The 24,681-nt window shown below is 46.2% G+C and overlaps 1 protein-coding gene across 3 annotated transcripts; it reads left to right on the forward strand.

The window, feature by feature from the left end:
• Window positions 1–381: 381 nt before the first annotated feature.
• Window positions 382–24,654, forward strand: TBCEL (tubulin folding cofactor E like). 3 transcript variants are annotated; one of them, XM_040615915.1, is made up of 8 exons: window positions 382–485; window positions 4,289–4,438; window positions 6,702–6,841; window positions 9,952–10,133; window positions 11,206–11,462; window positions 14,216–14,342; window positions 14,815–14,931; window positions 20,200–24,654. In XM_040615915.1, the coding sequence occupies exons 2-8, from the start codon at window positions 4,306–4,308 to the stop codon at window positions 20,516–20,518; spliced, it is 1,275 nt and encodes a 424-aa protein (XP_040471849.1). In that variant the 5' UTR covers window positions 382–485; window positions 4,289–4,305; the 3' UTR covers window positions 20,519–24,654. The 3 variants fall into 3 exon arrangements, with proteins under 3 accessions (XP_040471849.1, XP_040471850.1, XP_040471851.1); XM_040615916.1 differs by having other exon boundaries at window positions 438–485; window positions 4,292–4,438; XM_040615917.1 differs by lacking the exon at window positions 382–485 and adding an exon at window positions 3,533–3,553.
• Window positions 24,655–24,681: the final 27 nt, after the last annotated feature.

The following is a 24,681-nucleotide window of genomic DNA, read 5'->3' on the forward strand; positions in this document are numbered from 1 at the left end:
CCTCGGCCTTCCTTCCAAGGTCATGGCCAGCCCACGGGAAAGACAGCGCTGAGTGAGCCAGCAGCAGGGCGACAGGCACGCTGCCAGCAAAGGGGCGCAGCTGCCGGAGGAGCTGATCCCTGACGTCACATGCCAGGATCACGCAACGCTTGCGGGTTTTGCGCTGCTCCGCACACGGCCGGGCCTGCCCCTCCGGGCTGCTGGGGCGGCCGCTGCTCCCTGGCAGGCCCCGGGGCTGGGGCTGCGGCGATCTTGGCGTCACCCGCCTCTCTGACGTCACCGATGAGGTTAGGTGACGTCAGAGGACAGTGCCCCGGCAGCAAGGGCGGCGCGGTGCATGCCGGGCCGCGGGCGTCGTCGTCTCCGTGGCAACCGGGGCGCCTCCGTCGGCCGAGCCCCCTCCACGTGACGGGGGGCGATCACGTGATGTTTGGCTGCCGCGGAGCTGCTTCCGGGTCAATGCGGGACGCGGCCGCCGGGCCTGGGTGAGCGGGGCCGGGGGGGGGCGGCGGGGCCGTGGTGCCGGAGCGGGGCAGGCCGCTGTCAGCAGGGGCGACCCGCGGGGTCCGGCCCGGCGGGGCCGTGTGAGGGGACCCAGCGGCGGTTTAACGCGTCTCTTCGAGGCGGCCGGGCCGGCGGAGGGGCAGCGCTGTGGGGTCGGGCTGGGGACCCCGACCTGCCGGGGTGCAGCTGAAGGCGTGGCCCCGCCGTGGGCCCCGCAGCACAGCGGACCGGCAGACGGGCTCCCCGCCGGCTGCGGTGGCGGCTCTTCCAGCGGCCCCGGCGGGGGTGGCCGGTTCAGCAGCGCAGTGCCAGAGCCGCGGCCGGCAGCATGTCAAGTGATGTGCCGGGCATCTCCTGCAGCTCCCATCTCCTGGCCACAGGCCCTGCCGTTAGCATTGGCTGCTTCCAGGAGCGTGGTGCTGTGGCAGGCGAGCAAATAGTTATGCTTGCTTTGATGAAGTCCCTGGCAGCATTTTGCGTGTTGGGGTAGCTTGCCTTGGCAGCTCAGAGGGTCGGCCTGTCTACCCTGATAGCATTCGTTTATCTGTCTCTCAAGATCACTTCAGAAATAATTTCCCTGAATCACGTCTTAGGAGAAGGACATACCAGCTTCTTTTAGGCAGAAGTTTGTTCTGTTGCAACATCTCTTTGTTTTTCATGTAAACAAACATGTCAACATGTGTTTGGCATGTGGCTGGTTAGGATGTACTCTGAAGGCATTCAAGTGACACTGGAATGCATTAGAATGTTATTAATGATGTAGTTCTCCTGAAGGTTCTCTTAGGCTCCTCATACATTTACAGCGTGGGGCTAGAAATATTTCTCATCTCATTTCTAGTGTTCTCCTTTCATGTCACTCATCAGCTGCAGCAGCCCCCTGGGCTTCCCTTGGATCTCAAGTCAGGGTTGTGCTCTTCTTCGCAGACACTTGCCATGTTGTGTGTCACTCAGGCCACAGTCTCCCAGCAGAGCATTTAAATATAGGCAACAAAGGCTATTCGTTGACATCTTTCAAAGACTGATCACGTCTTTTGCAATCTACGCCATCATTTAGTAACCCCAAAGTTATTTTAGGATCTGAATTGTGCCATCAGTAGGAAAACGCTCAGAAATGCGCACCTTGCAAATCATCCTGTCCTGCCCTTGTACAGACAGCATTCACTTGAAATGTGTCACGCTTTCTTTGCATGTTCTGTTAATCCTTGCTCTCAAGCAATTGTAATGATTCAGAGAAGCCAAGTGCCTGACAGATGATTATACTGAATGTGAAATTTGACAAGAAGGGAAGTGGAAAAGGTGACTGCCCACTCGCTGACATTTTTTGTCATCTGGTAATGACATTAGCATGCACAAGTAAAGCTTGAGAAATAAAATGTTTGTGATTCAAAGTTGTTGAATGTAAATGTCATTAGTGTTTTTTCCCCAGTTCTAGATTGTTCTCATATTGTAGCTGAAAACATGATTTTTTTGCCTGTAGTGCGATGTTAAGGTGACTTTCTCATGTGGAATTTAAAGCTGATGTTTGCTCAGCAGATAAATGGGAATGGGGTTGATAGAAAAGCAACATGAAGGACAGAAAGCTTTATGCGTGGGAGAGTTCCAGAATTTCCAGACCAGGAGGTTTGAATGTGCGTTTAGAAAGAAGTATCTGTCTTTCCTACAGTACTGAGCTCCCAAACCACTCTGGAATGAGGCTTTTCAGCCTAAAGCCTGGGCTGACAATGCACGTTGTTCCTATAGCATGTGGACTGGTTTTGCATAAAGTTAAATGCCTTGTTCTTAACATAAACTTCAATTTGAGGATTTCTTTTTTGATGCTAGGTAGACTGGTGACATGAAGTTAAGTCTGAGCTATGAATCTACCAAGTTGTTGAGGTCTAAAAAAGGTGGGGGCTTTTTTTTTAAAGTAAGATCAATCCTTTAAGTCCCTGTTTGTGACATGTAAACTTTGTGTATAATATAACAATTATAACAGGCTTCAGTCAACTTACTTCTTGTTATACTGAAGTCCTTTGTGATGGAGGTGTTTTAGATAGTCCGCTCACGAAGAACTAAAGTAGAGCTTGTTAAACAGATGACTCTCAGCAAAGGGAACCTGAACCTTAGTTACATCACTTTTGTTCAGGATTTTATATCTATATTGCCTGTAATAAATGTAAAGGAAAGTTTATGGCAGTGGACAGAAACTTTAATTGGGCATTGGTTAGCACTGCTGCTTTCAACATACATATGGACCCACCGTTAGCTCAAAAGTATGGATTTCCACTCCTGGAGGTGCAGGTTTATGTGTTGGACGTACATATTTGTGTGATGCATATCTGTGTGAGCTAGGTTTTGCTAGTATACTAGAAATCTAATTATGCAGTACTCACTGAAAACACTGCTCCATGACTAATTGTACACTGTAAAAATCTGCAATTGATTCCTGCAAGTTTGCGCCCTGTGTTGTTAGAATGGGCAGATGTGGATCTTTCCTCCATATCCACGATGGGCAGCTGACCCTGCTTTGTACTACAAGACCCCTGGGAAACCTGGGAACAATGTGGTTCTCTTTCTTCATGCATGTGTCAAGCTCGACTCCTTTATTACCCAGGAAAGCATAAAATGCCACGTTCAGAGTATGTGCGGGAAAGTAGGACAGATAAGCTTAGTTCCACCTAGGGTACGGCAGAATGCCGACCATCGCGGTATCTTTGTGCCAAATATACTTCCAGCTGACACTCGGTATCTTTCTAGGCAGGTCAGCAGCCCGGGATGTGGTGAGTCCTTTTTCCTGTGCTGTTCTGTGACACGCGTAGATATGGAGGGCATGTTTATCTTCCAGATACATTAAGCAGCTGCAAAATTGAATTGGCAAAACTTCATTTTTGGTCTGGCCAAATGATGTGCTTGAGAGTGTTTTGTGACACAGCAGTTGTGTTCTAATTAGAAGCCTAGGTTTGCAAGCAGGATGGAAGAACTGTAGTTCTTTGCAGATGTCAGAGGAGAAATGGTCATGCTCCTTTTGAGGCCAAAGCTTGCTTTGAATGAGCCACTGGTGTCAGTGAAGGTGAGAGCCCTGAGATACCCTCAGTAAGCTTTACTATCAAACTTGAGTATTTCCATGACATGCAGTGGGCCAACTGATGGAAGTCTGGCTAGCAGAGAGTATTGAGCTCCAAGCTGTTTACAGCATTGGCCTGATTTTACAAAAACAAACCATAACCTGCTTTGTGTAGCGCTTTTTTCATAAACAGTTAGGGAGCTGTGGATCCTTTTTCCTTTTTTTTTCCCATCCAAAAAGCTGATCTTGACTGCAAGTCTCAAGTTAGACAAAAGGAAGTTACAGGATTAAAATAACTGTTTGAGCAGTCTCTTCTTACTCATGTACAGCTCTTTGCTCTTTCCCCTCCTTGCTGCCCTGGAAATGTGTTTGAGAATATCTGTGAATATCTCACTGTCCTCATGTGAGGTACAGAATTCACCTTTTACAGCCTGGGGCGTGTTGGGAACTGTCCTGTAAGAGCATGTGGGGCAAGGAGGTCTCGTACTTGGCCTGTAATGGCTTGATGGAAAGCATGGTTGTGTAGCTTGGGCCCTCTGGTTTTGTTTTCTTTTCAGGTAATGTTTTCCTGTAATCTTGAATTTCAAATATGACCTGTTAGACTAATCTGTAGTTCAGAAGTAAAACCCATGACCCATCTGGTCACTCTCTGTCCCATGTTCTCAAGGGCCACTGCTGGAGGCGATTATTAGTTGGTGACTGTTCATATGCTCTGTTTATATTTTTTTCTGCATTAACCAGAAGTCCAAGAAGGGAGCATGGACCAGCCCAGCGGAAGGAGTTTCATGCAAGTTCTTTGTGAGAAATACAGCCCTGAGAACTTCCCATATCGTCGTGGACCTGGTATGGGGGTGCACGTGCCAGCAACTCCACAGGGCTCACCTATGAAAGGTAGGCTTCTGGTCTTTCTGAGCATCTGTGGGGTTCTGGGTGGGATCAGTTTCTTCATTGTTCTGACTTACGTTGAAAGAAGAATCAACCTAAATCTACCAGAAAAAGAAACATCGCAATGTATTGTAATATGTTTCTTACTGAAGGGCTGAGAGACTGGAATCTAACAAAGACAGCAAAGTTGATGTAGTGATTGAACCAGTTGCTTTAGGAAACAAGTAAGTTTCCCTACAGCATAACAGAATCAGAATCCTGTCCGTGAAAGATGGAAACAAAGCACTGTGCAGTGCTCAGTTTTGAGGGTTCAGCAGTCCCTGGAGCTTACTTTCTTCGGACTAGTGACACTAACCATTTTATTGTTGACTGCAACAACAAGTATTTTGGCAGAGATGGCTTAACAAATACGTAACGCTTGATCTATATTTGAGGTTGGTTCACATGGTAGTGGTGTCATGCAGCGCCATCAGCTTGCATTGACACCTGCAGGTACAGGAGTCCAGTGTCCACAGGAGTGGACCATGTTTCAAGCCAAGCAACGAGTCTCTGAATCTCCAGGTAGGCTTCTTTTTGTGACAAGTGATTCGAATCTGTGGTTTACTTTGGCTCTCTTCTCAAGGCATCAAATGCTCTCTGACTGTGCTTATGCTGACCTAGTGGAGAAATACCTTATCTGCTTTGCTTCTGACCTTACTGCTTTGAGGGAGTTTGACAGATGTGTGTCTGTAGCACTGTGCTGCTTATGTATGTCCTTGAGCCTCCTAGATGGCAGAATCTGTGTCACTATTTCCTGCTCTTTGAACTGGATCCATTTGACGCCCTTTAGTCTTCCCTTATGCTCTAATATTAGCATTTTGTTCTTGGTTTGTACAGATGAACCTGAGATTAACATTAACATCCTGCCAGAACTGCCGCTTCTTTCTGTAACCTCTTGCCTGTCTTGATCTAGAAGAGTACTTTAAATTTCCATCAGGTCAATTTGTATCATAACCAGCCCCAAAGGGGAAAATAGCCATGGAAGTCAGCTAGACGAAGATCACAGTAACTGAGTTTGACAGAGGAGAAAAATGGGCCTGAGTTCAGCTGAGGATAAAATCTACTACGTGTCGCTGAAAATTAACACGAACAGAAAATCAGCCTGGTGCAACATCCAGTTAATGCCCTCTCTTCTGTGGGCAAGCACCCGCTTACCTGAGCTGTTTGGATGCTGAAAAAGAAGGCACATTTGTAAGTCCTAAAACGTGACTGAGAGATGACTTACAAGTATGTAATGACTAATTCCCAAAGCACACCATCTTCTAAAGAAGCTGAACACTAATGAACCAGGAAACTTGAAAACTCAGATCACTCCAGATAATTATCTGCTGTGAGAATCCATTTCTAGTTGTGTAGCTGTCAAGTATTAAGGAGAGAGAAGAAGGGCCACCTTTTTAGGAGAAGGCTTGTTAAATTTTAACAGATTTCGATACTCCACAGGCATGGGAGAGCCATATTGTATGTGAAAGAGTGTAAGCCTGATAGCTTGCCTTGCCTAAATGTGGACTTTTTGTGTTGAAATGGTTTCCTGTTACAAATCCACAGCTTTTAACTCTATCATGTTTTGGCTTTAGCAAATCAGGCTGACTGAGATCCGAGTCCCTATCTGTGAAACAGCTGCAAGAACATTCACCTGCATGAGAAAGAACTAGGGCAAAACCGAAGTAGAAACGTACAAGGCAGAGTAGACACCTAAGTTCTTCCAGGATGTAAGAATGCGAAACGTTCTACATTGCTGAAAAGGGAAACCCTAGAAATGAAATGTTTAAATACATCCTTGCTGTTACTAACCCCAAGCGGGCTGAGTACAAGAGGATAAGGGAGTCTGTCTGTGCAATTAACGGTCCACCTAGTCCTGTATCCTATCTGCAGTAGCAGATGCCTGGGGAAGGGCGTAAGTTCTGGCAAGGACTGATATGAGACATACTATAAACTACAAAGGACTGGCCCATCCTCTCTGTGATGTGGACAGAAATGCCTGTAGTAACTGAAGAGCACTGATACTGAGTGGTACTTCATGTTTAGACACAAGAAGACTTCTTGACTGATGTCGGTCGCTTGTCATAAAAACCATGTTTATCCTTAGATCCTTAAATATGTGTAAACTGTGGAATTACTGGTAGATCTTTTCTTTTGCTGAATGTCATGTTTGTTTATGCCTATTGTTACCTGCTGTAACTAAGCGATTTGATGCTGACCAGAGGGCATCTTTTCTTTTTCCCTATTTCAGATCGCCTCAACCTTCCGAGCGTGCTAGTACTGAACAGTTGTGGCATAACCTGTGCAGGGGATGAGAATGAAATTGCTGCCTTCTGTGCTCATGTCTCTGAGCTAGATCTTTCTGACAATAAACTGGAAGACTGGCATGAGGTAAAATGGCTACATGTGCATCTCTCTGAATAACTTTGATGGCTATTACTATGACTGCAAGCACATTGCAGGTTTTAAGAGTACTTTGTTCGTTTAAAGGAGAGAGATTTCCATTGTGTCTTTTTCTCATCTTTGAAACATGCTTATTTTCTTTGACAACAAGCGAGCAATAGATGTGATGAATTTAATCCATTTGACCACTTTGTTTACCTCATGACTTAAGATCTTGGCTTGTCACTTGCAGCTGACAAATATGTGTGTGTGTGTATCTATATATATTTTTTAAAAATCATGAAAAGCACCAGAACTGGCATTTCTAATGTCAAGAGGTTAATGAGCAGTGCAGTTTTTAACAGAGTAGGAACTGAGAAGGTCTGAGTAATGGCAGCTGATTCCCAGCTTTGCCACCGGTTCTATGATGCTGGGTAAGGTGTTTATTCTTTCTTTGCTTTTGTTTCCCTATCTGCAAAAGAGGTTTAATAACATTTACCTCAAAAGATATTTCTGAAGCCTCTTTAATTAATACTAAATGCTATTGTATAATCCTCTGAAGTGCTTGGATGGAATACGCTAGATAAATGCATTGTAATACAAGTAAAACAACTGCAATCTGTTCAAGTGTCATTAAGAGTTCCTCACTGGCTTATGCTTTGCTTTTATGTTAGTGTTTATTGTTGGAAATACGTGGAAAAGAACAGGATGTGCAACAAGGTATCATGTGTTTCAGTTGCATGAAACTGTCTTTAAACAGGTAGTGAACGCAGGGTTTGCAGAAATGTCCCAGCTCTGGCACAGGGGGTTGCAAAATCAGAAGTGGGATAGGCTTCCCTGTCCCTGTCCCTGTTATTTCCTTGTTAGCCTAGAATATTAGCTCAGTGGGTGGGAGAGAGATCTTAGGCTTGTCTGTTGAGATCAGAGCCAGGCAAGATGGTTTTGTACTGAGGGCATATCTCCTAAGAACTGGAATGGTGTCTCCAGACTTGTTTTATTCTGAGCCCGAAAAGCCCCCTCCCACAGTAATGAGGTGCTGCCTCTCTGCTCTGCCTCTTACTCTCTGTGGGGCTGACCTCATGTCTGGTAAGCAGCAGGGAGAGCTGCATGTACCCTTGTAACTTGCAAGCTGCATGCCTCACACTCTGCTATTTGTTCGGTCTGTTTAGGCTGCCCTGGACAGCGTAATTTACCGGCTTCTGCATGAGCTGCAGTAAAGCAGGAAATGAAAGGCATTCTGTGTACTTTGGCCCCTTCCTCCAAGGTGGGATTAAGTTTTCATAGCCCATCCACAACAGATAAATATCTACCCAACTCTTAAAAACTGCCAGTGATGAGAATTCCAGATCCCTGGGTAGCCTGTTCCCATGCTTAGCTAATAACCTCATAGTCTAAACTATGTAACTTAAGTCTCCCATGCTGCAATTTAAGCCAATTGCTCCCTGCCCTGTTCTCAGCAGGCATGGAGGAGCATTCATCGCTGTTCCTTATAATGACAGCCTTTTATACCCACAAAGAAGAGCTTTCATGTCTCCTTTTCCTATTGTATTATAATACTGAAAAAAAATCAGTTCTTCCAGTCATTTATTATAGGCCATTTTTTCTAAATCCTGTGTTGTTTTTGTTCCTGTGATGTCATTCCAGTTGGTCTCCTTCATTCCTAAGGCAAAGTGCCTGAAACGTGACATCACCTAAGGTGAGGTGTGAAGTGGGGCAGACTAATTGCCTCCAGCATCACGTATGCAACACTTAAGGTCAACCTCTGCCTGAGACAATTGTCCTTTGTTAGGAACTGGGCCTTGATATTGACCTGTATGTCATGGTCTGTCTCATCTCCTCCCATCCCCATCACTTTTTGGAGTGGAGCTTTCTAGCCAGGTGTTCTCTGATTCATAATTATTTTCTGGATGAATGTCTTTTCCCCCAAAATGTTAGTACTTTAACTATTCTTGAACTGAACTTCCATCTTACGGGTTTCAGGTGGTTTTGCTTTGGCCTCTAGTCTTGTACCAATATGTGATGGCAGCCTTTCCCACCTTAGTATCACCCGCTGAGTAAGAAAACACGTAGTGTTCAATTATTCTGGTAACGAGTAGTATTCTGCTAGAACACTCCCTTGCTATGTCTGCTAGCTTTGTATTGAACTCTTAACTTACAGTGCTATCCCAGGCACTGTAAGTCCCCAGTTTGCCGGTGTGACTGGTGTGCTGATGGCGTCGGAAGCTGTCATTCCCTTATACTACTTCCCGCTGAATCGGTTACTCGGTCAAAGAGGAAAACTAAACTGACATGACGTGTTCTTTACGAACTGATGCTGCCTGGCTGTTCTGCTCACTCTTAGAGAACTACGAATGGATCGTCCCGATACCCTGTTCCCGTACCTTTCTAGCATCTGGGTCAGCACCTGTCCTGATCACACAATCCGTCCCGCACTCCGGAGCTGTACAGTTATTGCCTTTGGCTTTTCTTTCTCTTTCTTGATCTTTCTTTCTTGCCTTTTTGCTACTTTGCCCTCGGGCGCATATCTGTACACACAGAAAGAGAAGGTAGCCCCAAACAGCTACCTGAACGTTTGGATTGATTGTAAGAAATCTGTTGAATAAGTAATTCATTGTATGTGTACAGTGAGCTTCTGTCTTTTACATTGGGCAAAATAATAAGATCTGTGGCTAGTGGGGGGCAGTGGAAAGCTAAGCACATGACCGGAGTGTTGTCCATAAACTCAAGAGACATACCTGTTGCCTCCCTGCTAAAGGAGGGGTATGGCGTGCTGGCTCCTGTAATGTGCTGCTGCTTCTTAAGCTTGGTGTTGAGGTGGATTTTATGACCTCTCCCAAGAGACTGGCCTTCTCTTATCAAGCTGCTTGGAGAGTGTAATTAAATGAACTGCTGAGGTGAATGAGCAATTAACCAATCAATCTAGATCAGTGAATAGCTGGAGTATGAATTACAGGTAGTTATCCAGAAGCCTTAAGGCTTTTTCCCCCATGTCATTTTTTGGCTTGTGGTGATTCCGAAAGGCCCCCTTTTAGGAGACGGGATATTATTGCATGAGGTCCGATTACTGCCTGATATGCATTTCTTTCTTTCTCTCTTTTTTTTTTTCCCTCCCCACTTAGGTCAGTAAAATTGTGTCCAACGTTCCCCACTTGGAGTTTCTAAACTTGAGTTCCAACCCTCTCAGTTTGTCCGTTTTAGAGAGAAGGTGTGCTGGGTCTTTCGCTGGTGTTCGCAAACTTGTGCTTAACAACAGCAAAGCTTCCTGGGAAACAGTCCACACAATCCTGCAGGAATTACCAGAGTAAGCATGGGGAGCTGGGCGTAGAAAGGGGTGCTCGCTGCACGCAGGTCAAGGCTGGCTTATCAAATCACTTGGTGTGGGATGAGAGGGGTACGAGGATGCAAACATGATCAGTAGAGAAGAAGGGAATTTTTTTCTTTGGGAGATGGGGAACTGGCCAGGTGAATGCTTTACATTGTCTTAAAAGCCGAACTTGAGTGGCACAGCAAAGCCTGGGGCTTCTTGTTCAAATCTAAATTTGCTTTATCCACGAGAGGTGGATAATCACCCTGACAATTTAGGAGGTGACATGCTTTCCTCTGAGTCACTGCAGAATGAATGGTGTGGTGCATACCTATACTAATAGCTTTTGAATGGGATGCAGGTCTGAGGGTCTGGCCACTTGTCAAGTAATATTTCGTCGTGCTTTTCTGTGCAAAAATGTTGATTTCTGTGGCTTGGCCACAGTCCACCTTGGCAGTGGCATTCTGGTTCTGCAAGTGTCCTCGGTGGCTTCATTTTGGTAAGATTCCTCTTTGTACGGCTTTGTAAGCGGAGATGGTGACAGCAACGTATCCTGCATGGCCAGTGCATGCTTCCCTGGGGTTAGGAGAGCTAGTTCAGTTGTCTGAAAACTTAGTGGGACCTGTTCTTTCTTTAACGGGGATCTTTGGCAGAGGCAGAGGTGTGGGGAAAAAAACATCATCTGTGTTGTATAAAACCACCTTTTTAAATTAAGTGGTGAGCATTGAGAGCAAGTACCATCACCATTGGAGCTGGGTTGGTGGCTTATTGGGCACAAATGTGGAACACCACCCCAAGCAATCTGTTACACAATTAATACTGGGAGGCTAGGGGTACACTTAGAAATATTTTTCATCTGTGGAGGAAGTTTATGGATGGGAGCAGAGATGTAGTTGAAACATTCCACTTGGAGTGCTCAAAGGTCTTCTCTGCACCAAGGTTTCAAACCACATAAGAGCTGTTACAGAAAGTTGTGTTAAAATTGCATATGCATGTCCCTGTACCGGAGAGGGTAGCCGTTTTTCAGTGTATGTTGAGATGATGATATGATCTTTCTTCCTCTGTGCAGCTTGGAGGAGCTCTTCCTGTGCCTTAATGACTATGAAACAGTGTCTTGTTCTCCGGTTTGCTGTCAGTCTCTCAAATTACTCCACATAACTGACAATAATCTTCAAGACTGGACTGAAATTCGAAAATTGGGAATTATGTTTCCATCATTGGACACACTTATTCTGGCTAACAACAACCTCACGACCATTGAAGAGTCGGAAGATTCCCTAGCAAGGCTGTTCCCCAACCTGCGTTCCATCAATTTGCACAAGTCAGGTGAGAGGCTGGAAGCGGTACGCTTCTTGTTCTCAGCGTAAGTGACAGTGGTTGATCGGAGTCTCTCCTTTTGAGTAAGTGAAAAACACACTGGCTTTGTGCTCTTCAAACTTGATGTCTCTTCAAACAAATGTCGGCCTTGCGGTGGTTGCCTCTTTGGCCTGTGTTAGCAGTAGGTTGCCTGTAGTCAGCATTGCTTCCTGCAACGTGTGAGAAGGGGGCAGGTGAAGGCAGAAGTGCTGAGCAAGAGCCTAAACCTCTGGGATAGTTCTGTTGCTGGAGCAGAGATGAAAATGTCCAGTGCCCTTTGTCCCGATCTATCCTGGCTTCCCGGCAGAATCGAAAAGCTGTTGATAAATGTAGTCCCAACAGCTCTACAGTGTTGAAATCAAGTTTCTTAATGGTGCTAATGCAGGGCCACGCAAGCAGATGCACTGAAGTGCGCTGACCTGAAGAACTTAGTGTTAGGAGAGGAAAACAAGGCAAGGGATCAGCTTGCCTGTCTCTGTGGGCTTTAGCTGCTGCTTATGGTAGTTAGTCGTTACCTGAAAGGTGAGTCAGAGTAGCATGGGCTGGCAGTTACTCAAAATGAGCTGGCAAACATTTTTTATGTTAGTAGTTTGCCTCTGTTTCCTGTCCCTGCCTGAGGTGCTTCTGGGTGGAGAAGGATAAATAAGTATCTGGCAAAGAAGGGGATGAAAGAATCCCATCTGCCTTTTATTCCCTGTTTTTTCTTGGGTAAAATGAACATATGTGTAGGTATGTGGCCTGTAAAAGCCGAGCATTCACCAGCAAAAGCTGTCTCTGTCATCTGTGCTCAGTTATTAGAAGCTCATCACAAGTTATGCTTGAGGCTGCTTTTACACTTCAGCCCCAGAGAATTTTCAGCCAACGCTGCAGAAAAAGAATAAGCATTTGGCGTGTTGGTGAGGGCACCTCGTGCGCAGAGAGAGGAAGCTGGTGAGGACTGTGACATGTTTGTGAGGTGACACGTATGCCAGAAGTTCTTCTGCAAGAGTACTTAATGCATCATCATCTTTCATTCTTCACAGCTTTATATGCTGTGCAAGTGATAGTTAAGTTATAGCTAAGGTAGAAGGTACTTTATTAACATGCTCTGCAATGTGAGCATCAAGGAATCCCTATAACAAAAGCTTAAAGCTAACTAGAGGAAGAAAAGCCGGTTAAGCTGGATTTGAAAGCACTGTCTCACTGAGGAGCAAGCGCTCCTGTGGTAAGTAGTTTTGCAATTTTGATGCCAGGTATTTAAGTACTCTGGATTCTGGATTGCAGTTTGATATTTTGGGAGCTGAAAGTCAAATAGAAATCCCAAAGAGTATGTTAAATACTTTTTGAGAAAGCTGCTGCACTCCAAAATTCTGTCACATGGAGACTCCAAACTGGCGCCTCTTTGCAGGCTCTTTCAGCTTAATGGAGATCAGGGATGAGCTAAAGATAATGGGTTTTAGTGAAGTTATAACACAGCGGGGTCACAAGGGGATGAACAGATTTTCCTGCAGAGACAGATGCCACGGCTGACAGCAGTTTCACCTTCAGAGGTGGTTGACTCTCTGCACTAGCTTTCTGCCAGCTCTGACCCTTTCAGAGTGGTGTGCTTCAGAAAGGTACCGGCCACTCTTCGGTGATGTTGCACCCCAGAGATCAGGTGGAAGAGTTCTGTCACAAACTTCTTCTCAATTTGTCTGTAAACATGGCTGATATGATACCCGGAGGATGGCTTTAGGCATAGGTGACCTTGGCAGAGGCGTTTTGGGCACTGTGGAGAAAGGAAAATCTCTCTGCCCACCTTGCATAGTGTTGTAATACAGTTTTGTTTCTGCTCTGAAAAGAGCCCCTTTCTCTGAGTTGTGGTTGACATGTGGTTTGGGCTTGAACTTGGCATTTCCTGACAGGCTTAGCTCAAATAAGACCACTGATGTTGTTTGAACTGATAATTTTTTCTGTTTTTTTTACATTTTCCATGCTGTGTGGGTGAAGCTGTTGAACGCTGTTCGGAGAGACCAGTTTTCTAACTCACATTGCCAGTGTAAGCTTCTGGAACAGTCATCAGAAAAGCATTGTGGTAAACATTCCTGCAGTCACAGCAAAAGGGAGCGAAGATGAGTAGTGTTGATCTTGCCACACAATCAGAGCTGTGCTGTTAGTTGATCATCAGCTTTTTTATTTTACCCTCTGTGCTTGCCTTGTTATCCCAAATATCAGGTCTTGAGGGGGCTGAAACTGAGTTAAGGCCTTGTTCATTAAATGGCTGGATGGCTTCTGGGACTGTTTTACCATTGGGTCATGAGTGGAAATGGGACCCAAGGTGGTCATGTGTGGAAGGTAAAGCCATTTGATGGCTGTTTAGTGATGCCTAGAATGACGGAAGTCCTGGCAACTTTAATACTGCTTAAGGCAGCATCCCTTTATAGATGCAGCCATCATAACTGATGCTAGTCAATCCTCGGCGGTGAGGCCAAAGACTGAATAGTCCATAAAAAGCTAAGCTTCCTAATCAGCCATGGAGTTCATCCTTCTAGACTTACAAAACAGCATGAGAGAATTTAAACTACTCTGTCTCGTAAGCAAATGAAGGAGATTTTTTTTCAGCACATCAGGAGCAAAAAGCCAGCTCCTCAAAGAAGCAGCAGCTGATGCTCGCCTGTCACGTACGTTCTTTGGCTGTGTCTGATTAATTTGGATCCATGATGTATTAACTGTGTTTGTTTAAGCAAGTCTTTTCTTCTGAGCAGGTCTGCATTGCTGGGAAGACATTGACAAGTTAAATTCTTTTCCCAAGCTCGAGGAAGTGAAATTGCTAGGAATCCCTTTGCTGCAGTCCTACACCACTGAGGAACGCAGGAAGCTGCTAATAGCCAGGTCTGTTGCTTGTTTATTCCGCTCAGCGGAAGTGTTACATGGCAATAAGTGGCTGGGAGTGGGCAATGGGAGAAAGAGGATCTTAGGAGATGGGATTTCGTATGAATTCACTGCTCAGAATGACTTGAGCTTTCTTTTTTTGTTGTGTGGGTAAGTGGGAGTAGTGGAAATGTTAAGTCTAACTTCCCTAATTCTCAGAGAATTTTTTGAGTCTCATACATACCTGTGCACACAGTGCATGTATGTCATGAAATGAAAATGCTTAGTTTTCAATGTGCTTGGAGAAACTGCATAGAACTTGCCCTCTCTCTCAAGGGGACCAAGGCGTAAGCTACCTGGCACGATTCTCCCGGTGTTAATGATGTGGCATGTAGCATTGGTAGATGCTGCGATGTAGGTGGTGACTGTCTTGTTGGTCACCCTGTCTTGGTTTCTCTTCTTGCTGACCGTATTTCTTGGTGTCTGCATGCAGGTTGCCGTCTATCATCAAGCTCAACGGAAGCATTGTTGCCGATGGGGAGCGGGAGGACTCAGAGCGATTCTTCATCCGATATTACATGGAGTTCCCAGAGGAGGAAGTCCCGTTCAGGTATGAATTCTTTGTCGTGGGATGGAGAGCCAGGGCAGAAGGGTGGCAAGGCAAAAGGAAAGGTGACTGAACAGGTGATGTTACATGGGAAATCTGGGCTAGCTGTTCCATGAAAACCCAGCCCTCGCCTTCCTCCTCTCTTGCTTTCTCAATCTGTTTTAGTTAATGTTGTTACGTTAGAGTGTTGTCTGATGACTTGTAGAATCACTCGTGAGTCAAATTTGATCTTAAAGTGCCCACGTCAAGTGCCATTAAACAACATGACTGTTCAGTTCATGATCTTCATTGCTTTCTGGCCTCCCCGACGGCTAGCTTCGTAATCCACCTGTGTTTGGGAGTCCCCAAAAGCCAGTACAGATCGTGCTCTCTAGTGCCAGGCTGGGGCATCTAATTCTTTTGACCATCTGGTGTGTGGAGTGTGACTGGCGATGAGAAGCTGTCCCCTCACTTTCAAGCCCGCAAATCACAAGTCTGATGGGTTTTCTTTGCCAAAAAAGTATGCCCAATGATCCGTTAATCTTGGTAAACTAATGAACTTTGACAGATGCTGTTCAGTTGGTATCTTCTCTGTGCCAGCATCTACTTACTGCTTCTTAATGGACTGAGGAAGGATCATGGAGCATCAAGCCACGCAGACATTTACGTGCCTTTTGCCCTAGAACCCTCATGCGATTTTCAGACATCAAAGCTTCGTAGCCCTTTCTTTACAGAGAGGGGGCAGGGCCAGAGTGTGTGTCTGGGGGGTCAGACAGAAGCAGGGACAAACCGAGGTAGAGAAGGTCAAAGGTATGTCCCAGTATGGATAACAAAAGGGTGGACAGAATCTGGTCAGTGTTTATATTGGCTCGTCAGTGTTTTCCCCAGCTTAACTCTTAGGTAAAATGTCTGTTGTTTTTCGAAAGCCCTGTGTGTGTGACCTGCCAGTACAGAAAGGCCAGGGGAAGGCTGGGATGAGGAATGAGGGCATGGTGTTTTATATGAATACTAATAGGTCCAGCAATTACAGTATTTGTTCAAGGCATACTGGGGTCAGTTCAGAGGCGAAGGGTACTAATGTAGTCAGAGAGACCAGACAGCTGGTGATCCCTCTTGTGCTTTTTTCTGAGGACAAGTCCTGGCTTGTAATTTTAGAAGCCATTGAAGCAGAAAAATTGAAAGAAGTATTGGAAGAGATAGCACCAGAGGCGGAGAATGGAGGGGAAGAGGAGACAGACAGGGACTGTGAGCTCATGGTGCTGCTCCCAAAATGGATTTTTTCCGTAACATTTTATTTCTAAGAAAACTGTTTCATGTCTCTGTGTTCATGGCTCTAGAAGGGGAGAATAGCAGGGCAGCTGAGCACAAGAGCTGCAGTGTAGTCCTGCCTTTTGGCAAACAGGCTTGGGCTGACCTGGAAAACCAGCCGGGAGAAGGCAAGGCAGACCCTCATGCTGAAAGTGGTGTATTTGGGTGCAGACTGAGACGGGAACTGAGGTGCGAGTAGCCCTTTGATCCTGGTGAAAATGATGTGCCCCCCTGAGCTCAGGAGGAAGGGTTTGCGCATGAGAGGGAAGGTGAATAAATAGCTGGCAGGCTTGGAATCTTTTCCTGCTGGATTTGTGTCTCTGGGTATTATGGTGACAGGTGCCTTGCATGTCCAAGACCCATATATTGTTGAGAAGGACACAGTGGGATATAGCCTTAGAGGTGCACAGTGCTACTGTTTGGACATGGACTTTGGGAACAGGCTGAGTGCGCCCATATAGTTACACAGTACCACACACAACGGGTTGGTTTCCAGATGGGAGCTTGGGTAAGAAATTACTGATATCTCACCCGTCCAAAAAAGCTGGGCTGATCTTGACCAACATACTAGCTTTATGTTGTTTTGGTAAGATACAGGAGAATTACCCTCCCCCTCTGATTTCTTAAAATTTAAAGAATGTTACTGCTGGGTTCATGGTCAATGGGCTCTTTGTCTGAATCCCTTCATCTGTGCAATGTTTCCAAGAGACTTGTGCAGCTGCTAAAGAGGGTTGTTCTGTTTTGGAGGAGTTGTGTGCCACTACAGACTATTTTCTAACAAGGCTGCAGGCGGCTGAGAGTGTCCGTGCTGCCGAGGGCTGGGTTTCAGTTCCTGGACCTGTACGCAGCAGCCGTTTCAGAGGGGAAGCCTGGTGTTCTTTGCAGAGGGATTTTGTGTGTGTCTGTTGCTAAAGCTTCCTCTTCTTTGCTCCCAAATCTGGTGCGGTCTCTCCAAAGGTGGCTTGTAATTAGAATCTAATCAGAACACACACATGTTGTTGCTGGGGGTACAGCATCTGCATTGCAGTGCTGCCTGAAGCGGAGGAAGAGGATGCACTTGGGTACAGAAAACTTACGAGTGTGTCCAAGCAGTCCCCCTCAAGACAGCTGCGGTGTAGCATGCGGTCAGTGAACAGCAGGCTGTCTCACAGCGGCCCCCCCTGCTTGTGTTGCATGTCTTCTCGGGCTGCAGCTCGAAGGGATTGGAAAGGGAGGGAAACGGAAAGAATAATTTTTCTCTCTGGATATCATGCATTAGAAAGGAGTGCTGAGCGTACAATCCAATATTGGCTGTCTTCTTGAGTGACGTCTTTGTGTCTGTGGGTTTTTAATGAGTTCTCTGTTTGTCTGGTCTGCTGTTTATCTGCAGAGTATCAGAGACACTGTTAGCCAGGCTCAGTTCTTCAGCGTCCTCTGCTCTGGCAGCCAGTGTCTGCCAGGCTGCAAGGGGTGATTATAAAAGCCTCCAGGGTGCCTATTATTGGGGTACAAAAGAACCATATGAGCAGTGTGCCTTCATCCTCATTGATTTGAGGAGAGCCAGTCATTCAGACTGCAAACTTTCTTTGCAGGCTGCAGCTAGCGTACAAGGAGCAGGCTGTAAAGCTTGTTCTGCCTTTCCTCAACATGAGAAAATTTCAATCAACATTGCCTGACCCTCCACATATTTACAGCAGGCATTTGATAATTTTAGCCTACTCATGCTACTTCTTTCTCTCAGCTTGCTTGAAATTTGTTCCCCTCTTTACATTCTTCCCACTATCAGTCCTGTTCACTGCAATTTCCTTTAGTGCATGAATCGTGGCAGTACTTCTAGTAGGCACCTGAGAAATTGTTTCTGATATGCAGTGCGCGGAGATGGTGAGAGGTGAAGGGACATCCCAAAGTGGGCCAAGGGCCAGGGGCAGCAAGGGGTGGATTTGCTCTTTCCCCTTGTCTCATTGCCTGTTGCTGCTGACCACATCCTTCCGGAGGTGGTGGAAGCTGTGCTGCAAAGAAATCCTCCACGCTGGCTAGCACTACTATGGGCAGTAGCCCAGTGGGTAAAATACGGGGAGCGCACTGTCTGCTGTCAGCACTAATGGCTTTTCCAAATAAACAGGCTTGATCCCATCACCCGGGTGACTGTGAGAGCAGGGCACTGGCCTGCCTTTGGACACTCTGCCCAGGGGAAGGCTCGTTTTGTCCGTGAGACTGGGGAAATCCTAGTGCGTTGTGGCCCTTACCTCATTTCCCGGCAGACAGAGGGACTGCTGTTCTCCAGGAACACTCCTGCCTTCAGCAGACCTCCCTGGGGTCCCCCGGCCTGCCAGGTCCCATCGTCTCTCAACACGGGCTGTGACACAGCACCGATCGCATTCAGCTCAGACCCGGATTGGGAACAAAAAGAGCTTTCTGTACGGCGCACAGTGGAGGGCCTCTGAAACGTTACCTTTTCTCGGCAGCTCTCGGTCTTTGTCATTTCAATCACATTGTGTTTTGTGTCGCCGTTTCGCCTCTTTCCCAGCCAGGCAGGGGAGGTGCAGCTTTGCCTGATAGGAGCGATACCTGCTGAAAGTGGTGGGAGGGTGAGAGGGGCTTTCCATTGCAGGGAATGGCTCCCCGGGAGGGACCTTGTGAAGGACAGTCAGAGAACTTGGCTCCAAGGAGAAAGTGGCAGTGGAACGTGTGGCTCTGCTAGTAACATTCCAGTGTTGTTTTAGAGTAGGTGTGAAGGATCCATTGGCAAGAAGTCGTCCATTGGTTGTCAGCTTCTAAACTGTGCGGCACCTCACCTTGATTTGGTGATCTTGGTGATACCGTGCTCAGTGGAGTGTAACGTTTGGGACCTCGCTGACCTCTTGGAAAACAGCAGGAATGTTTGAAAATCGGTCAGGCCTGGAGGCCGCAGATATGAGGAATCTGGACTGAGGGCTGTATCCTTTGTGTAAGCACTAGTTTGGTTCTGGCACTCTTTAGTAAAGTGTTTTCACTGGAGCAGGAGGCGTAGAGTCTTGTGAGTGTAGAGTCTTGTGAGTGTGGCGTCTTTCCTCCAAATCCCACTGCAGCCAGGGCTGGGGTTTCTGAGATTATTAGAAGCTCAGTAGAGAACTTCACTGCTCAGATTTTCTTAGGAAGCTGTTTTGAGACCAGTCAGTTCAAATGTCTCAGATCAGTGATAACTTCACCTTCTTCAGCTAAGATACTCCTTCCTAGCTGGATGCCCACTTGGGTTCATGTTGGTGCTTCAGTGCAGCTTGGGAACTGTGAGACAAGGTGACTGGAGTGGATGGGCTTTCTGGGTTCTGTTTTCCTCTTTTCAGCATCTTGACTGAGAAAAACTGTGTGCTCTGTGAAGTGTCATGCTGGCAGGAGGGGAAACAGGACTCATACCATCTGGATTTATTTCTTATGGATGCCTCTTCAGGTCATCAGACTTGAATTGGGGTGAATGTTGTCTCGTGTGAGGAACATTCAGCTCCCCAAAGTGTGTGAGAGATTTGGTGGCAAACGGAGAAGAAAGGTGGGGTTTTCCTTTAGTTGCTACTGGGTGGGAGACTTGTGTGGAGAGAGGCATGCGCTCGTGGGCTGTGAATGCTAGCTCGGCAGCGTTCTTTACTTGTGGGAGCCTCATCCATCCTCCAACCTTGAGCAAAGCACCGGTTAAACTGTGAGATGTTTCAGAAGAGCCATATGCCAGCTCGTCGCTGACGTGGAGGATGAGGAGAGCTCATCGCTGTCTGGGTTTTGGTTTTAGCTCTCATCAAAGAGTTCTGGGCTTTAGGTGAATCACACCGTGGAACCTGCACTTACCCTCTTGTCATCCAGGCACTGTACTCTCTGTGCAGATGTTGGTTTATGCTTTGCAAACACTCGTAGTGACCTTGGATACAGTGGCAGCTGAAGTGGGGTAGTATCGTAACATGAAACAGAAACTGACTTGTGAAACGTGCATTGGCTGTAAGAACAACTGTACCATAATTCTGGACTTGTTTAATTTCTCAGGTATCATGAGCTGGTCACTAAGTACGGGAAGCTGGAGCCCTTGGCAGTTGTGGATCTTCGGCCACAGAGCAGTGTGAAGGTCGAAGTCCACTTCCAGGACAAGGTGGAAGAGATGTCGATTCGTCTTGATCAGACTGTGGCAGAATTGAAGAAGCACTTAAAAACTGTAGTGCAGTTGTCAACAAGCAACATGCTGCTCTTCTACTTGGACCAGGAAGCTCCTTTTGGTCCTGAGGAGATGAAATACAGCTCACGAGCGCTGCATTCTTACGGCATTCGGGATGGAGATAAAATTTATGTGGAACCCAGAATGAAATAGCCTCTTTTGACCTTGTGAGTGCACGTACGTGCACACACATGCCCCCACACACCCACACACATGCATTAAGGAGTTTTTGCAAGGTTTTTATTTTGGTTGGTTGGTTGAGGTTTGGTTGTGTTTCTGTAGCAGGTAATTTCTTAGCCCAGAGGAAGTGCCCTGATCCGAGAACCATGCCCACCATCCACTGCAGGTGACCTTGAGGTGACAGTTGACTTCAGTGCGTGTGTTTCAGTGTGTGCAATACCTTGATGTTTTCTTTGATGCTCCGGTATACTCGTGATTGGGCATGAATGGTCAGTTGTTCAAGCTAAAGAACGCTAGGGTCCATAAGGGAGAAGATAGCTCAGCGCAGAATTTGACCTGTTGTTTTCTTTTTCTAAATTTTTGCGGGTTTGGCTCCACTACGCTGGAGTGCCCTTTGGCCTAGCTGTATCTGACTGTGGCTCGAGCTTGCTGAAGTATTTTTTTGTAGCTGGGTGCTGTCTCAAACTTTTGTTGTGCTCGAGTTCACCGAAGAGACCTAAAACAGTGTTCCGCTTGATTCAGAGCTCAGGTACTTAGTGCATCCACTTAACTCCACTGGTTTGGTTTGTGTGAGTGCACAAAATGGGGGAAAGAAAGAGACCTTATTAGAAAGAAACTATTTGTTTTCAAAACGCATGCTCTATATCCACGCTGTCCTATTCTGATTTTGGGGGGGGATATTTTGATGTCTGTACCCATCTCACACAGTGTCTGCAACCTGTGGCACTGGCAGTCCGGAGGCAATGGGACCCTTGCCGTGTGCGTTGCAAAGTGAATTTTGGAAGACGGTGGACGTGTGTTGCACTGGAAGGGCTCTTAGAGTAACAGGTCAAAAAGTGGCTGAAGAGTCGATTCCCCTGTTGGCCGTGAGTCATCTGCACAATGCTGAAGAGATCCTCCAGTGTGCACTTCACCTTGTACCAGTTTGTACCGAAAGTGGAATGGCTAAAATTGCTCTCCTGGCAGAGAGTAAGAGTAAAATTGAAGTTTGTGTTTGTTGCTGTTGCACCAGAAATGAAACCTAGCACTTTCCCCAGGCCCCCCCAGCTGTGGGGTCCCTGCTTAGGGTCCGAACTAGGAGAATGTGTTGGCTCGGATCAGTTTCTAGAGGATGAGTAACAAAGCAACTAGACTCACGTTACTGTAAAGCAGGTTTTCACTATCTGTATTGGCTTCCCCCAACACACACCTCATAGGTATCGCGTGCTGCTGCTTAAATTAGGCCCTGTTTCCTACTGCAGAGCAGATTCCCTTTGTTGTGCAATGAAATCCTCTTCCTTTATGTCTCTTGTTCCACTTTCCTGTGTCCTCCCTTATTCCTCTGTCCCCCGACAAGTTGAAGACTTTTCACATTACCTAGTTATAAGCAGCTGCATAAAAGCTTTCGAAGCTGTGCAGTGAGGGCTCTAGTTACACATGAACTTCGGACCTTCGTTTTAAAATGCTCCCTTATCCCCATGTGCACTTTCTTTCCCATGATGCTTTTGTCCATATCACTGAGCTCCTTTTATATTCTTGGAGTTGTGTATTTCTCTTCATATTTTACCTAGATTGTGGGGCAAGGTAGGATGGGGAGGGGATGAAGTATTATTTCATAGTCTTCAGGTTCAGGATGTGGGGACCATTTGGAGGGGAGTAGTTCCGCATCCAGAGTAATGATTAAAAATGGGAGGTTTTAAGACGAGTTGGTAATTTGTGCCTCATCCCCCTGCCAAAAATGTCAATCTCCTGGCCCTGCTTTGATGAGCACTAGGAAATGGAGCAAGATTCTCCATAGGTAGCACAGAGGCCATGGCACGTAGCTGTGGAGCCGTGGTACCCATAAAACAAAAGAGCGGGGGGGGGGGCCAGCAGTGTAACATAAGATGATGCTTTTATAAGCTAGAGCTTTACTGAAGATGTATTTTCCATTTGGGCAGTGAAAGGCATTTGCTGCCTTATAGCGGAACTCTTAAGCCAACAATTCTGTATGATATATACATACATACGCATAGGAAAAGTTGTGTTTAATAAGATATTTTGTTATAAAACAAAGTTTTATGAAGATAAGGTTGTTTAATATTAGAAGCCTATTTCTTCCCTTGACCTCCAGTTTAAGTAGGTTATCCCTCGTTTGCTGCAGTGTCAGAGGTAAGTGACTGATGGGGATGCAAAAGTATCTCTGACCTAATTCTATAGAGCAGTAATTGCCTATGTGGGTATATTTATGGCATTGTAACTGATATTAATGAGATGCTGTAACTATTGACCAACTTCCTCAGCACAATTAAATGTCTCTGTTTCAGAGAAGGAAATACAAAGACCATTAAAGAATTGAATGGGATGTTAAAGAAGACCCAAGTATGTGGTTTTAAATTTGTTGGCCCACAAAAGGTTAGTCTGTCCACGGGGGGAGCGGTATTGTCATTGCACCAGCTCAGAACTGTCAGTAAATCGTGCTTTTATTCATGACGGATGTGGTGGGTACCGAAAGATGGAAAAAGAGAACACCTACTGGCATACAAGGTCAACAAGCGCCATGTAGCTGCTGGTGATTTGGTGCTAACACCCAGGCTGGCTCCCCTGGTCTGCTGGGGACAGCAAAAGTCACAATATGAACATCACCACCTTGCCACTTTGTTGAGGGAAGGTTGTTTCTGGACAACACTCTCAAGCCATTCACCTTCTGCGCAGCTAGCAGAGCACTCGTGGGGTGGAAACCAAAAATCTTGGTTGGCTTCCCAAGGAGGAAGAGTCACATCCAAAACCTGGGGACAGTTTATGCATCCAGATGATTGACTCTGGAAAGCAGGGCCAAACGGCACGCAACTGATATGGCAAAATATCCCAAGTGGGTTTGTGTTCCTTTGAAATACCTTTTGGGAAAGGGTCTTATGTGTGTGCCATATTACTGATTAACAGGGGACCGTGTCTTGGTGAGAGAGGGGAGGGCTCTGAGCACGAGAGAAGGTTTGGGGCCCATGGTGGGTGCCGAGAATCCGAGAGGGTCCTGAGGTGGCAGGAGCTTTGATTTAAATCAGTATGATGTCACAAGGGGCTGTGTCCCGGTGTTGTTGGCATAGACCCATTCTAGCAAAAGGTCCCTGGGTCTGTCGCATTCCTTTTGAGAAAACAAAACAGATTTGCAAGCTTCTCTGGCTTTTGCGTCCTTCTCTCCAAGGACTGCTTTTGTCAAGAACTGTTTTGTTGTTCATGCTAGTTCATGCATAAAAGTCTGCTGCAGGCAGTCTGCACAGTAGGCAAAGCACCTGGTTCGGAAGGAATTAGGTGACAGCTATATACCAAAGTGTCGCACGGCTCCATGTACTGAGATTAGATGCTGTGCCATGTTGTTTCTGGATACATTCCTATTGAATATCCGTGTTTTGACCAGATGTTTCAGGCTGATAACTGAACTGGTGGTACTAATAATATGTATAGAATGGTGACTGTCCTCTGCTCCCTTGGTGGGATTTGCGTGCATCCTGGTGGCAGATGATAGTGTGGCCCACGGTGGCTTGGAGCAGCTCAGAGGAACTGTGCTAATGGTGCTTGTTGCTTTTGGGGAGAGGCTCTCGCTTTGCCCTCGCCTTGTTCGGGTCTGTAATCTGAAGAAGGTGACGTGGCAGCTCTGCCTCCCTCGGTTACAGTTTTTGCTTGTAAATGAGATTCTGTAGGTTCTGTTCATGTGCGGATTTGAAAATGCAAACAAGGTGCTGAAAGCAGCCCAGAGGCTAAAATATGTATTCCTGGCAGCTGTGCCTCCCTCGTCTGAATGTGGCACTTCTGTAGGTGGCAGAGAGACACCTTCCCCAGGGCAACGTTAGAGGGGCTTTAGCCATCTCGAGCCTTTGCCTCTGTATTGCTTTTCTGCAGTTACTGGAAACTTCAAATACAATTTAAACATGAAGGTCTATTGTTGCTCCCTGTTAATGATGCATTCATATGTAATTTTAAAGAAGAAGCAAGAACTGTAAGTCTGTCTTGTTTTTATCCTGGTTTCTCTCACGGGGAATATACTTCCCACTCCCACAGTTTGCCTTTGGTTTGCTCGCAGACTTAGCAGTGGAATTCAGGCCAAATAGGTAATTGGTTTGGATCAGTTCAATAAACTTATGTAAGTTTTTACACAAAAAAGAGTATCCTGAGTTTTGCAC

This window comes from Falco naumanni, chromosome 16 (assembly GCF_017639655.2).
Source record: "Falco naumanni isolate bFalNau1 chromosome 16, bFalNau1.pat, whole genome shotgun sequence".
In the NCBI taxonomy this organism is placed as follows: domain Eukaryota; kingdom Metazoa; phylum Chordata; class Aves; order Falconiformes; family Falconidae; genus Falco; species Falco naumanni.